The 15,101-nt window shown below is 41.0% G+C and overlaps 1 protein-coding gene across 1 annotated transcript in view; it reads right to left on the bottom strand.

Moving 5' to 3' along the window:
- The window catches only part of UBXN2B (UBX domain protein 2B), a 65,581-nt gene extending 50,947 nt beyond the window's left edge, over window positions 1–14,634 (bottom strand). The window contains exons 1-2 of the mRNA XM_030189488.1: window positions 14,506–14,634; window positions 4,203–4,291 (exon numbers count right to left, since the gene is read on the bottom strand). Of these exons, the coding sequence (XP_030045348.1) occupies window positions 4,203–4,291; window positions 14,506–14,634 (218 nt within the window). The remainder of the gene's footprint in view (window positions 1–4,202; window positions 4,292–14,505) is intronic.
- Window positions 14,635–15,101: the final 467 nt, after the last annotated feature.

Raw genomic sequence — 15,101 nt, 5'->3', positions numbered from 1 at the left:
TTGTCAGGGAAAGGCGAAGACTGCAGAAGGGGGAGGGGGAAGAACCTGGCACCAACAGGTGTACCCCAAATTGGCACCAGCAAAGCCTGAACCAAGCTCTACTGAATCACACAAATGGAACAGGAGCAGAGTTATCCCAAAGAATCCAGGAGCTGATGATGGAGATAGAGAAATACTAAACCACCATGAGCTTCACCATCTTATAAGATATAGTTCATTTCTGAACTCTATCTCCACCTGCTGGTTGATGGGCATAACCCATTAGTTCATGGATTCATCTGCTCTGATGCTAAGGAATAGAAAACTATGGACTTTTTTCCTCCAAGAACTTGTCCAAATCTTTCTTAAACCCAGATACGCTAACCATAACTAGTCTTTAATTATTCATTGAGTGAAAAAATATTTCCTCCTATTAATTTAAACAGTATTACCATGTAACTTAATTGAGTGTGCCCCAGTCTTAGTACGTTTTGAAAGAATAAACAATTGATTCATGGTTACCTGTTCTATATCACTCAAGATTTTGTAGATCTCTATCACATCCCCCTCCCCCTCAGCTGTCTCTTTTCCAAGCTGAAGAGCCCTAAACTCTTAAGCCTTTCCTTATATGAAAGGAGTTCAATCCCCTTAATCATTTGGCCATCCATCTTTGAACCTTTTCTAATTCCACTATATCTTTTTTGAGATACAGTGACCAGAATTATACACAATACTCAAGTTGTGGTCATACCATGGAGCAATACAGAGGCATTATATTATTCTTGTCTTATATTCTCTCCCTTTCCTAATAATTCCTAGCATTCTGTTTGCTTTTTTGGCTGCCATGGCACACTGGGCAGAAAATTTCAGTATATTATCTATGATGACCCCTATGATGGAACCTAACATCAGGTAACTATGATTTCGATTATATTTCTCCAATGTGCATCGATTGCATTTGTCCACATTGAATTTCATCTGCCATTTGGATGACCAGTCTTCCAATTTCCTAAGGCCTTACTGTAATTTTTCATAGTCTACACACTTTTACAAAAGTTTATAGTTTTGTGTCATCTGCAAATTTAATCACCTCACTCATCGTTTTGAATTCCATATCATTTATAAATAGGTTAAATAGCGTTGGTCCCAGTACTGATCCCTGTGGCACTTCACTATTCACCCTCCTCCATTGAGAGAAATGGACATTTAACCCTACCTTCTGTTTTCTGTCTAATATCCAATTCCAAATCCATACCAGAACATTGCCTCCTATCCCATGACTCTTTAATTTTCTCAGGAGTCTCTCATGAGGAACTTTATCAAAAGCTTTCAGAAAATCTAGATACACTACATCAACCAGCTCATCTTTATCCACATGTTTATTCATGCCTTCAAAGAAATGAAGCAAATTGGCAAGGCAAGACTTCCCTTGGCTAAATCCAAATTAAACTATATTTGTTTATAATAGTTTCCACTATTTTGCCCCGCGCTGACATCAGGCTTACCCATCTGTAATTTCCCAGATCACCCCAGGAACTCCTGCATATTTCAGCCAATAACTTTTATGTTAACCCTGCATTAACCATGTAGTTAACCTCATAGTAGCGTTCTTCACTGGCCCCTTTGCAAGAACTCGCAGTCCACACAGCAGCTCTAACCTTCCTCCTGCAGGTTTTCTATATGAAAATGAAATTCATGAGAGGAGGGATATAGTTGCCAATTTATGGTTTTGACTACAAAAAAGAAGAGGGAAATGCTATCTTGTCTGTGTTATGGATGAAAAGAAATGATGCAAGTTGGTCCACGGAAGGATCGGGAACCAAAGGCAGTCTATGAAAACTGAGAGTTCTGTATTTATTAAAGTAAGCAGTAGTTGTTTATTTTTCCATTAAACAAAAACAGAACTATCCAAGAGGAAATTGGCCCTTGCATCTCTGCTCCCACCATATAGCAGTGTTGTCTCCATGTTTCTGCTTTCAATGCTCCACTCTACTGGGTCAGTCACAAGAGGCTGTGTTAATCTGAGACCTATCACCACTGGATCTCAGTACCAAAGGAAAAGACTGTATGAGGCTCATTTTCAAAGCGCTTAGACTTACAAAAAGTTATGTGTGGGGGGGGGGGGGGGGGCATTTTTGATATGACATTATGTCTGATTTAGGACGTTTTGCACAAAACTTCCAAAATCCGAATAGGAAAGAAGGTCATTTTCAAAAAAAGAAAAACGTCTATCTTTTTTTTTTTAAATACTGTTTAGAAAAAGGTTTTGTGCTTTGGACGTTTTGCTTTTTGGTCCATTAAAAAAAAAAAAGTGCAAAACGTAGACATTCATGCCATTGGGATATAGGAGGAGCTAGCATTTTTAGTAGACTGGTCCCCCAAACATCCCAGGAGAGCAATGGGGCACCCTAGAGAGCACTTCTGTGCACATCATAAAAATGCTCCCAGGTACACATCTCACCTTTGCTCCATTATCTTGCCCTCTGAGCCCTCCAAAGCCCCACTGTCCCCAACTGTACACCACTACAATAGCCCTTATGGGTGAAGGGGCACCTATATATGGGTACAGTAGGGTTTTGGTGACCTTGGGAGGGATCACAGTTTGCACCACAAGTGTAACAGGTAGAAGGAGATAGGGACCTGGGTTCCCCACTGTGTAATGCACTGACCACTACACTACTCGAGAGACCTGCATGCTGCTCTAACAGACCTGACTTTAACATCTGTAGCTGACATAGAGGCTGGTAAGTCATATTTTTATTCACATTTTGGGGGGGAGGGAGGGGGTCAGTGACCACTTGGTGGGTATTGGGGGGGTCACCCCCGATTCCCTCCAGTGGTCATCTAGTCATGTTTTAGTGCCTTATTCATTCTGAAAACAGATCAAAACCAAAACATCTTAGTCCTGGACATTTTTGTTTTGTTTCATTATGGCTGTAAAATGTCCACGTGTTAGGCCCGCCCTAATCCCGCCTTTCAAATGCCCCTGACATGTCCCCTTGTGATTTGCATGCACTTCTGACGGACTTCATAGAAAAATGTCTAAAAATAGGTTTCAAAAATACTGATTTGGACGTTTTTGTGAGAAAAACGTCCAAATGCTGCTTTATGCCACATTTTAGACGTTTTTCTCTTTCGAAAATGATCCCCAAAGTGACCTATGGAACTTTGTATGTCTAAGTGCTTTGAAAATGAGCCCCTATGTCATTAACCTGTCTGTACAGCTACAACAACAAAATAAAAATTAGAATAGTGGAACTCAGTTGTACCTAAACGTTTTGTTTGCCAAGTTACATTGATGGAAGAATCCAATAGAGTACCATTAAAGCTAGAAATGTACAGTTTGTATTTACTGTAATTTATCTTAGCTATTATTGCACACACACATATATATATATATATATATATATATATATATATATATATATATAAGTTGAAACTTCCATCATAAATCATGGCCATTTAACACTACCAGGACTGAATCACCCTGAGTCTGAAAGTTATTGCATATTGCAGATTCCACAGCTGAAAGCTTTACTAAAAGTTGGCACTGCCTTGGGGCTGCATTTTCTAGCTGTGACGGGCTGGGGGTCTGTCAGGTAGGCACACTGAGAATCAGTGATAAGGAGGGAGTAGAGCAGGGAGTTCATAGGAGACAGGCACTTTATTAAACATCCGTCTTATATTTTTCTTCTATTAAGTGCTGAAAAATAGATTTTTACCCAACATTTTGAAACACAAATAATGTTTTGCTGTTCATTATTTCATGCTCTCTGCATACCTGTAAAGATCAAACAAAAGCTTGTGGATGTGGTACAAGTACCTACACCCTGTAAAGATGGTGCAGAACAGACAAATCCCTCTGGAAAAAGCTCTGTGTGGAAAAACACAAGCTCTGTAAGCATAACTCATGCCCAAAGAGTGCATGGGGGAAAATACAGTTTATAATCATACTAAGCCCAACTATTCTTTTCTTAAAACATTAACTAAAAATATATATTAAGGAAAAAATGATTGGCAAAGCATATCTAGCAGATTTTTTTCACTCATCAGACACTGAAACAAGATCACTTGGAAAAACATTACCTTTGTATGGCAGGACACAATTCTGGATCTAGAATTTGCCCTCCAAGTGCTAAGTATGAAATCTGGTTTTTAAGATACAGATTTCTATAGTAAAACAAAAATGAACTGTAACAGTAAATATAGGCATAGTGTCTTACCTTTCATTAGGATGCTCAGTTCCTGCTGGAATGCCAGACTCTGAAGGTTGATGGTTACCTTCGCCCTCATATAAACGAGCCAGAGCCAACTACAGGAAAGCATACTATTTTAATAAGTTCAGAACAGAGTAATTTAAAAATTAAAACTGAACATGAAATTCTTAAATATACAGTAAATCTCAATGGTACCGTGCCTTAGAAAAAGTCTTGCTACTATGATAGTGAGGTTAAGGTTATGGGTACGAATGCTAGTTTTAGGCTAAAAAGAAACTCTCCCTCACACAACCAATAAGACATATTTCTTTGTAAAAGTAATGTAAGCAGCATTTTGCTAAAACAGATCTGAATGTTCATGCTGATAAGATGCATCACTGTTGCATAAATTGTAATCTTTTATAGTGCTAAGATAAAAAAAAAAGGTTTTAGAACGTAAAGTTTCAAAGGTCCATGGGCTAATATACTAAACTAGGCTAGGTTTAGCACGGCTTAGTATTTCCACCATAAAGCCAAGTTACTCACTTGTTGCAGGTGTCCTCAGAGGACCGCAGAATGAATACTCTCATAATGGGTGACGTCACTGATGGAGCCCCAGCACAGAGATGCTCCCTAGCATTTTTTCCTAGAAACTTTTGGATGCACCTCACTGCACTTGCGTGCATCTTCCCCCTGCCATCGTCACACAGGACCAGGTCAGTCTTAATATAATAGCTGACAGAATACAACTCCAAGGGGAGAAGGTGGGGTAGTGAGGCTATTCATCCTGCTATCATTAGAGAATACCTGCTACCAGTGAGTAGTTTAGGGAACAACAGAGACCTGCAACAGTGAACAAAGCACTGTAACTGACATTGGTTTATTTTATTGTTGTTGTTGGAACAGCCTGAAATAGAAACAAATGGGCCTGGGGGGGGGGGGGGGGGATCAGGGGGTAGAATTGTAGACCCCACAAAGATTCTAAAAAGCTATTTGACTGAGTCAGCTGTTTCACTGGATTCTTGTTCTACACAGTATTGTGATGTGAATGTGTGGACTGAAGACCACACTGCAACTGAAGACTGGGTTCAATTCCCACTGCAGCTCCTTGTGACTCTGGGCAAGTCATTTAATCCTCCATTGCCACAGGTACAAAATAAGTACCTGGTTATAATATGTAAGTCATTTTAACTGTAACCACAGAAAGGGAGCACAACAAATTCCCATCAACCCTCTATGACGGCTGACCTCAGGTGGACAACCAACGCAGTCATGGCTCTGATGCTGTGAGCCATGACATGACCCTTTAGAGTACGTCCAGCCTGGGCATTAAAGGAGATGTAGTCCGTGAGCCAATTAGAAGTTTTGTGCTAATGGCAGCCCCCATCCTATTGGGGCCAAAAGAAATAAAAAGCTGGGTGGACCTTCTAATGGCAGTGATTCCCAAACCTACCCTGGGTGAACTCCAGCCTGCCAGGTTTTCAGGACATCCACTATGAATATTCTGTTCTAAGGGCTGTAGTCCGTTCTTGAAAAAAAGGCCAAAGCTTTCTTGTAATGCCAAAGCTTTCTTGTAATTCCAAAGTGTGCAGTACACTTCCACCATAATAGGCACAAGGTTTGGGAAAAAATGTTGGCAGAACAAGTGACTGATTGAGATGGAACTCCGACACTACTGTAAAAAAGGAACTTAGGATGTCTGCACAGTACCACTCAGTTAAAATAAAATTTGGTGTAAGGAAAATCAACGACTAAGGCCTGGAGCACACTGACCCTGCAGGCTGAACTGACCACCACCAAAAACAAGACCTTCCAGGTCAAGTACTTCAGGGAACAGGTATCAAATGCCTCAAATAGAGCTTCCATTGGCTGAGTAAGGACAATTTTAAGATTCCATGACTGAGCAGCGGGGCTTGATGTGAGGTTTCAGTAATATCAAGCTCCTCAAGAAGCAAACAACTATAGGCTGAGCAGACTTGGTCTTACTCGCTACACAGAGATAAGCTCTAATTACACTAAGGTGAACCCTTACAGAGACTCAACTTTGTAGAAGGTATTCAAGCAGTTTTTATGTAGGACAGGAAAAAGGATCTAGGGTCCTGCCCTCACACTAGATGGCAAACCTCCTCCATTTGAAATTGTTGGGCCTCCTAGTCAAATTTCTCCTGGAAGCAAGAAGAATTTGAGAGATACCCTGTAGATAGAATGTATTTGGATACAGGCAGCAGATGATGTTTTGTATATTCCTGAGAATCTAGCATGTGATGTTTTTGTTCTTTCCTGAGAAAGTAGCAGAATAGCAGGTGATGTTTGTACATTCCTGAGCAGGTTCACGAGCTGTTCATGTAGAGTTGTTCTTGTAAGCAATGCATGATCATGGTTGTGTAAGCAAAATGTAACCAATAGTAATGATAATACATGTAATATCCATGAATATTCATAGAGTATATAAGAAGGGGATTGACTCCCAAATAAAGAGTTTTTTGCCCAGACACACGAGAGGAGAGTTATTTTGCAACATCTGGTGATCCCCGACGTGATCGGTGAAAACGTGACGTACTTACTACGACTGGAACAGTCAGCGCGCCATTCCTTCTACGGAACACTGTAAGTATGGGGGGAAATTTAACATCATCACATAAACAACATGCACAGGAGCTATATACTATAACGCAAAGATATGGTTCCTCCCGAAATCCAATAACTCTTAAAGATATAGAGCGTTTAATTGAGGAAATAGTTTGTCAATGTCCCTGGTATCCAGAGAAGGGATCATTCGATCCTCAAACATGGGAAAAGATAGGGCAGCAGTTTCGTTTAGAGCCTAGAGTTTCGACTCCTATATTATTGACTTGGAGAGAGATATATTCTACTATAGTAATTCTCTCTTCTGGATTGACAGGCATTACTAACGAAAATATATCCAACAAATTGCCAGGCAAGACCTGGTCTCTTTTACCTCCCGCGACTCTTGGACCTACACCTTCTCCTCCTTCTTGTCGGCTGGCCACCGATATGGGAAGGGAAGAGCAAAACAAAACTCCTGACTTTACTACTACTACCCCTAATAAACCAATTGAAAATATCCAAAACAACAACGCTAATGATAGCGTTATTATTACCAAAACACCAAAGAGCGTAGAACGACCTAGTTTAATTCAATTAGGTATACAGCAAGCACGAAAAAATGGTGAATTCATTTGGAACGATGATCTATGGGATAATTCGGAACCTAATCCTAATTTATACCCAGTTACTAGAACTACAACAATAGAGGCAGGGAACGAAACACATCATGCAGAATGGACTGCTCTACCTTATCAAGTTTTGAGAGAATTACGTAGAGCTATCGTAGAATCAGGTTTAAAAAGTTCATTTGTTCAAGGCATGATAGAAGGGATTAGTAACGGTTACTTAATGACTCCAAAAGATTGGAAAGACCTTTTCCGTATGCTGTTAACTCCTGCGCAATATGTAGTGTGGGATAATGAATATAAGCAAGCAGCACAACTTATCACTGGGACTAATTTGGTGCCTGATCAAATTTATGGATCGGGACCATTTTCAACCCTTGATATGCAAATTCAACAAAACGATACCTGTTTTCAAGCCATAGGCACTTGTATCTTGCGAGCATTTAAAAGAACACCAGAAGGGAATAAACCAACAAAATCTTTTGCATCAATTAAACAGGGTGCAACCGAATCTTACCTTCAATTTGTTAATCGATTGCAGGAAGCTGTAACTAGGCAAATTGATAATCTTGATGCGCAAACAGAGTTATTGATTAAATTAGCCCAAGAAAATGCAAATTCAGATTGCAAAAAGGCATTGCAGACTGTAGCTCATCGCCCAGGAATTACTTTAGCAGATTTATTGAGCGCATGTGCAGATGTGGGGACTCATGGTTATTCTATGAATTTGTTAGCAGGAGCTATACAAAAAGGTAATAAGCCACAGGGGACGTGTTTTAATTGTAAGAAACCAGGACATTTTCGAGCTCAGTGTAGAGCCCCAGGAGGGGGTGCCAACTTTGCAAAAGGACCTTCTCGACCTTCTCGAAAATGTCCTCGATGTCAAAAAGGATATCATTGGGCCAATCAATGTCGCTCTAATCCAATTAATTCCACACCGCCACCCCCAAAAAACTTTGCTCCGGGTTAACTCCTAACCTCGGTCCAAAGGGAGTGCAAGGGTCTTTTGCTCATAGTACTACTGCTACACAAGGTAGTGCAGGAATTGACCTTATTGCAGCGGAATGTAAAACTGCCATCTTACCTCATGAAGTTTTGGTATATAATACTACCTTTAAAGGACCCATTCCAGCGGCTACTGTAGGTTTAGTATTACCTCGCTCCTCTGCATCGAAGGCAGGTATTCATGTTATCCCTGGAGTTATTGATGCTGATTACACAGGCATTGTTAAAATTCAAGTATGGTCCTCATCACCTTTAACAATTTCTCCCGGGGACTCGTGGGCACAATTAATTATTTTACCATATTTTACAGCACCTATTCCTTCTACTGTCTCTCGTACAGGGGGCTTTGGATCTACGCGACAGGTAAGTGCAGTTTTAAAACCGGTTTCTAATGCACGACCCACTGCTCAATTTTTATTGCAACAAAAGCCCTTTGTTGGTATATTAGATACCGGGGCGGATGTTTCTGTCATAGCTTATAAACAATGGCCTGGGGAATGGCCCATTGAAGATACTTCACATGTGACAGGAATAGGGGGAACTCAGTCAGCCTCCCAAAGTTCTCAATGGTTATCTATTACATATCCTAACGATACCAAGGTTCTAGGACATATTAAGCCCTGTATTTTACAAGTACCCTTTAATTTATGGGGTCGTGACCTTTTGGAACAATTAGATGCATCATTGATCCTACCTGATTAACAGTTCATAAATATGTCTTTTTCTCTTCCTTTGGAATGGAAAACTGACAAACCTGTTTGGGTAGAGCAGTGGCCGATTACCAGAGAAAAACTGTTGATTTTACATCAATTGGTGGAAGAACAATTACAATTAAATCACATTGAGCCTACCAATTCTCCATATAATACTCCGGTATTTGTGATCAAGAAAAAATCCGGAAAATGGAGATTTTTACATGACCTACGAGCTATTAATGCGATTTTAGAACCAATGGGCCCGTTACAATGTGGTATTCCAAATCCTAATTTGATTCCTTATGATTATCAATTAGCTATTATAGATCTGAAGGATTGTTTTTTTTCAATTCCTCTCCAGGAAAAAGATTATAAATACTTTGCTTTTACTGTACCTGTTTACAATAATGCACACCCTACTACTAGGTATTGTTGGAAAGTTTTGCCCCAGGGAATGTTAAATTCACCCACTATTTGTCAATACTATGTTCATCAAGCCTTGCAACCATTTCGTGCCTATTTCCCTCAACTTTTGGTATATCATTATATGGATGATATACTAATTGCAGGGATAACTCTTCCCCCTTCTTGGAAATCTACTTTAATTTCTATCTTGGCCTCCTCAGGATTAACAATTGCCTCAGAGAAGGTTCAAGAAAAGGAACCCTATTTATATCTAGGTTTCCGTATGACTAAAGCTGCAGCCCAACCTGTCGCTCCTCATCTCAATTTACAGTCTCCCACGACATTACATCAATTACAAGAGATTTTAGGAAATCTCAATTGGTTACGTCCCTACTTGAAACTTCCTACAGAATTTTTACAACCCCTGTTTCTCGCATTAAAAGGTCATAAAACACCTGCTGAATTAATTACACTCACTGCATCGCAACAAACAATTCTGTCACAATTGGATCAAATCTTACAAACAAAATGGACAGATAGACGAGATGCATTTGCCCTTTTTTGTTTTTGCGTTCTCAAAGACCCCACCCACCGACAACCGTTTGGTGTCTTATATCAAGATACAACTCCTCCGAAATTGATAGAATGGGTCTATTTACAGAATACTCTCCATTCTACTATTACACAATGGCCCCAGCAACTAGCCTTGCTGATTACTAAAGCTCGAGAGCGAGCAACATTCATGACTGGTTTCGACATTCTTAAACTCATCATTCCTCATTCTTTGTGGCAGTGGGAAAAAATGATTCAGTTCTCCGACGACTTGCAATTTATTTTAGCCACTTATGTTGGTATTATAGATTGCCACTATCCTAAAGACCCTCGCATACAGGGCACATCCATTTTGCCAATCACTCTTCATGATCCCATTTCTTTACGTCCACTCCCTACTGCTCTCACCGTCTTTACAGATGGTAGTCCCACTCGTGGGGTGGTTACTTGGTACAATCTGAACAAATGGCACGTCAAGTTTACCTCTCCACAAACCTCTGCTCAACGTTCAGAGCTTGCTGCCATCATCCTGGCTCTTTCTTTATTTTCAGATCAACCACTGAATCTTATTGTTGACAGTCAATATTGTGCTAATCTTGTCCGTCGCATGCCCGACAGTTATGTATCATTCAAAATGGATGCCTCTTTTTATGCTTTACTGTTAACCCTCCAAGGTTACTTGGAGAATCGCCTTTCTTCTCTCTTTATAGGTCATATCCGCAGTCATCAACCTTTTCCTGGTGGTCTGTCTGAAGGGAATGCTCGAGCGGATCGCCATCTTCATTTTTTCTCCACAGCACACTGCAGTCATGAACTTCATCATCAAAATGCACCTAGCCTAGCTCGCCAGTTTCAAATTTCTTTAGAAGAAGCTAGAGCTATTATCAAAAATTGTCCACAATGTTCCTTTTCAGCTCCTACTACCTTTTTTCCTGGAGTTAATCCTCGTGGTCTGGAAGTTAATAGCCTCTGGCAAATGGACGTTACTCACTTTCCCCCTTTTGGTCAATGGTCTAAGCTTCATGTGGTTGTTGATACTCATTCTGGATTTTTGTGGGTCACTGCACAAAAAGGGGAAACTACATCTCATGTCCGCTCTCATCTTCTCCAAACTTTTGCGGTCATGGGTGTTCCTAAAACTCTCAAGACAGACAATGCCCCTGCTTATACTTCCACCTCCTTACAGGAGTTCCTGACCCTCTGGCATATTGAGCACCTTTTTGGTATCCCCTATAACTCCACTGGTCAAGCTATTGTTGAACGTGCTATTCGCACACTGAAAACTGCTTTAAGTAATCTGACTACAAAAAAAGACGGTATTCTCCGTCATAGAGTAAGCATTGATGAATGCTTAGCACAAATCCTTTACACACTGAATCATCTCAATCTCATCAATAATCCTGCTACAAAAACTTTTTCTTCCAGATTTGAACAACATTTTCGTACTCCTGCCCCACCTTTATCTCGTCCTTTGGTCATATACCGACAACTACCTTCTGATCAGTGGAGTTCCCCTGTGCCTCTCCTTACCTGGGGTCGTGGTTACGCTGCTGTTCAAACAGATTCTGGCCCGGTGTGGATTCCAGCAAAGTGGGTGAAACCTCATGTCGTGGCATCAAGGTCTTCACAACCCAATTCCCAATTTCACACTCACCCTTCAAGGACCGCAGATGCAAACACGCAAACGGTCAGTGACTCGTCAACCTAATGCTCCTGTTACTTGGGGACAAATTAAAGCCTTGAGTCAACAAGCTACAGAGACTTTAGAAAAAGCTCATATTGAAAAGACTGATGATAACTTCGTAGTGGCTATTATTGCAGCGCTTAATGCTAATTCCATTACATTGCTTCTACTGTGTTGTTGTTTGTACATACCTTGTGGACAGTCACAATTACTTCCCACAAAAAATATTTGGGAAGCGTTTGCAATTTCACTGAACCAAACTGATTTCTGTCTTTCTCATCAAAAGGCAGTTGGAGAAGTTTTGGCAACTTGCCTGATTCCAGTATGTCATGATCCTAAAGATATGCAAAATGATACTTGGTTTTATTCACAGCTTCCTGTTAATTCATCCTATCGAAATGCTTCTTATGAATACCATAATTGGGGAACACAAACCCTGTTGCCGCCTACTTTGGCAATGCATGTGAGAACCAATCAAATAGCTAGTATCAATATGACATGTGCTCGTATGGTTAATTGTACCCGATCAAATTGTGTTAATTTTGGACCAACTTTGTTAAATTGTAGCTCCTACGAAAATGTTTCATATATTTATAAATTTACTCATTTACCCCCTGGCTGGTTTTGGTCATGTGGAATGTATACCTTTAATTATATTCCAGCTAATATATCTGATGGTACTACATGCTGTCTAAGTCGACTCACTATGGTACTTCCCAGTAAACATATTTTATTTTCTAACTCCTCACATATGCGATCCAAGCGTATGACCCTTGCTGCCAATTGCAATGATAATGTTAAATTTCTGAGTCAAACTGAATATCTGGCACTTGCATTTTCATTAATAGGTGTCCCTGCATTGGCAGCGGCAAATGCAAAAAATATTCGTGAATTAGCCTGTTGGGCAATTAAATCAATCAATGCAACCTCCACTGCTATTAGTTTACTTAATGCTGAGCAACAGCAATTACGTCATGGAGTTTTACAAAATCGAGCAGCCATTGATTATCTTTTATTACTTAACCATCATGGTTGCGAAGAGTTTCAGGACATGTGCTGTTTTAATTTATCTGACAATTCAAAGGCCATTGACAAACAATTAGCTTTCCTACGGAATTTAACTACTCATATTACTATTCATAATAACCTACTCTCTGATGTATGGGATCAATTGTGGCAATGGATCCCTTGGACCTGGCTCCGCCCTATTATCCAGTATTTAGTCATTGGTATTTTTGTTTTCACTATTTTTTGCTGTTGTATACAATGCATTCCTAACCTTTTTTCTTTATGTTTTCCTCGTCCATTCGCTCCAACACGTCACTCTGCTCAATATGTTTATAAGCTATTACAAACATCTCCACCTCCATCTCCAGCTGGCACACCACGGAGATTTCATTAAAAAAAAAAAAAAAAAAAAAAAAAAAAAAAAAAAAAAAAAAAGGTGGAGATGTAGATAGAATGTATTTGGATACAGGCAGCAGATGATGTTTTGTATATTCCTGAGAATCTAGCATGTGATGTTTTTGTTCTTTCCTGAGAAAGTAGCAGAATAGCAGGTGATGTTTGTACATTCCTGAGCAGGTTCACGAGCTGTTCATGTAGAGTTGTTCTTGTAAGCAATGCATGATCATGGTTGTGTAAGCAAAATGTAACCAATAGTAATGATAATACATGTAATATCCATGAATATTCATAGAGTATATAAGAAGGGGATTGACTCCCAAATAAAGAGTTTTTTGCCCAGACACACGAGAGGAGAGTTATTTTGCAACAATACCCTCAGAGAAATTCAAAGAGTATACCTCTAACCTTTCACCATCTAAGCCATAAGGGCTAGGAACAGGAGGTCAGGATGCATGAGGAATCTCTGGTTCTGAGTGATGAGGGTTGGAAAGCACTCCAGCCTCTGTGAGTCTTGTGAGGCTAGCTCCAGAAGTAAAGGGAACCATATCTGTCTTGGCCAGTACTGTGCAAAGCAGATCATGGTCCCTCAATCCTGCTTGAGCTTCAGGAGAGTTTTCACCCAGGGGTGTTAGAGAATATACATACAGAAGACCTCTTCCCCAGTTTAGGAGAAAGGCATCTGAGATTATGTTGAGGTGTAATCCTTTTATGGTGCAGAACTGAGGGGCTTTGGTATTGAGGAGAATGGCAAAAAGAACCACCAAGGGAGTGCCTCACTCTCAAAAGATCTTCAAGGCAACATTCATGTTGAGGCACCACTTGTGTGGTTGCTTGATCCTGCTTAGTCTGTCTGCCAGACAACTGTTTTTCTCTGCCAGGTAAGTGGCCTTGATAACCATCCCTTGAGAACTATCATCACATCCTGACTGCTTCCTGGCACAGGAGATATGAGCCGGTATCTCTCTGCTTGTTAATGAATGTGGATGTGTATTGCCATAACCAGTATAAATATTAAAACATTCTTAATGCCTTGTTACAAGGAATTTCTAACCAGAACATTACTGCACAGGTGCATGGGGTCAAAAACACCGCCTATGCGTGGGCTCGGTGCCTCGGTCCGATAGGTTTAGGGATAGGCTGCGTTTTCCCTCATGCGTGTGTAACAGCACCCTTCAGTACTTGGCACAAGGGCAACAGGCTTCCAAGGGCAGCTACACCCTGACACCTCCTGCTTTACACGTGCAGTACGCCCACTCAGCCTTTTCTGTTCTACATCCACTTGCAGTTCTCAGATTTAATACCTCCCCCACCCGGTGTTATTGCCCTGCCCAGGCTTAGTCTCGCTTTGCTCTCTTCAGATGACAGATGCACCGCGGGCTCCAGCTCACCTGTAAATCCAACACAGCTGGGCGCTGCACGGTTCCGTCTCCTGCGCCCCCCTCTTGCCCGCCACCGGGGGGTCCACACTTCTCTTCTGCCCACTGCTCTTCATTGTCGGACTCCCCGTTGTGCGCCATCTTCCGCCGGGAGCTTCAGCGCGAGAGTAGGGCCGGGGGTCTACTGTGAGCGAGCGCCGAGCACTTCCGGTAACCGGGTATCGGTTACCGTAGCAACGGGAGGCAGCGATGCAGGAGTGGGCGCGCGATGGCCTTGTGGGTAGCGCTGCGCTTGGATTTGGAAGGCGGAGGAGGTGCGCTCGTTTTCAGTTCGTATCTTGTTCGTTTGTTTTTTGGGAGGTGGGGGTGGGGGTATGCGGTGTTTCAGCTTTCAGGCAGTAAAATGAAAGCTAGCCATTAGAATTGTTATGCTAGAGTGCACCCTGGTCTCCGTGACGAATCTTGTGTCGCTTGCCTACATAACGGTTTATTAAATTGCCTCAGTGCTTAGGATGAGCTTTCAGAGCTATGCTCAGCATTAAAGACAAAACAGTAAAATGCAAACTGTATTTTCCAAGTTCAAAAGGGGGATATGTCTAAAAAAGGAG

Source organism: Microcaecilia unicolor, chromosome 1 (assembly GCF_901765095.1).
Source record: "Microcaecilia unicolor chromosome 1, aMicUni1.1, whole genome shotgun sequence".
NCBI lineage: Eukaryota > Metazoa > Chordata > Amphibia > Gymnophiona > Siphonopidae > Microcaecilia > Microcaecilia unicolor.
The sequence above is the reverse complement of the archived record's forward strand: the minus strand, read 5'-3'. Positions and strand labels throughout refer to the sequence as shown.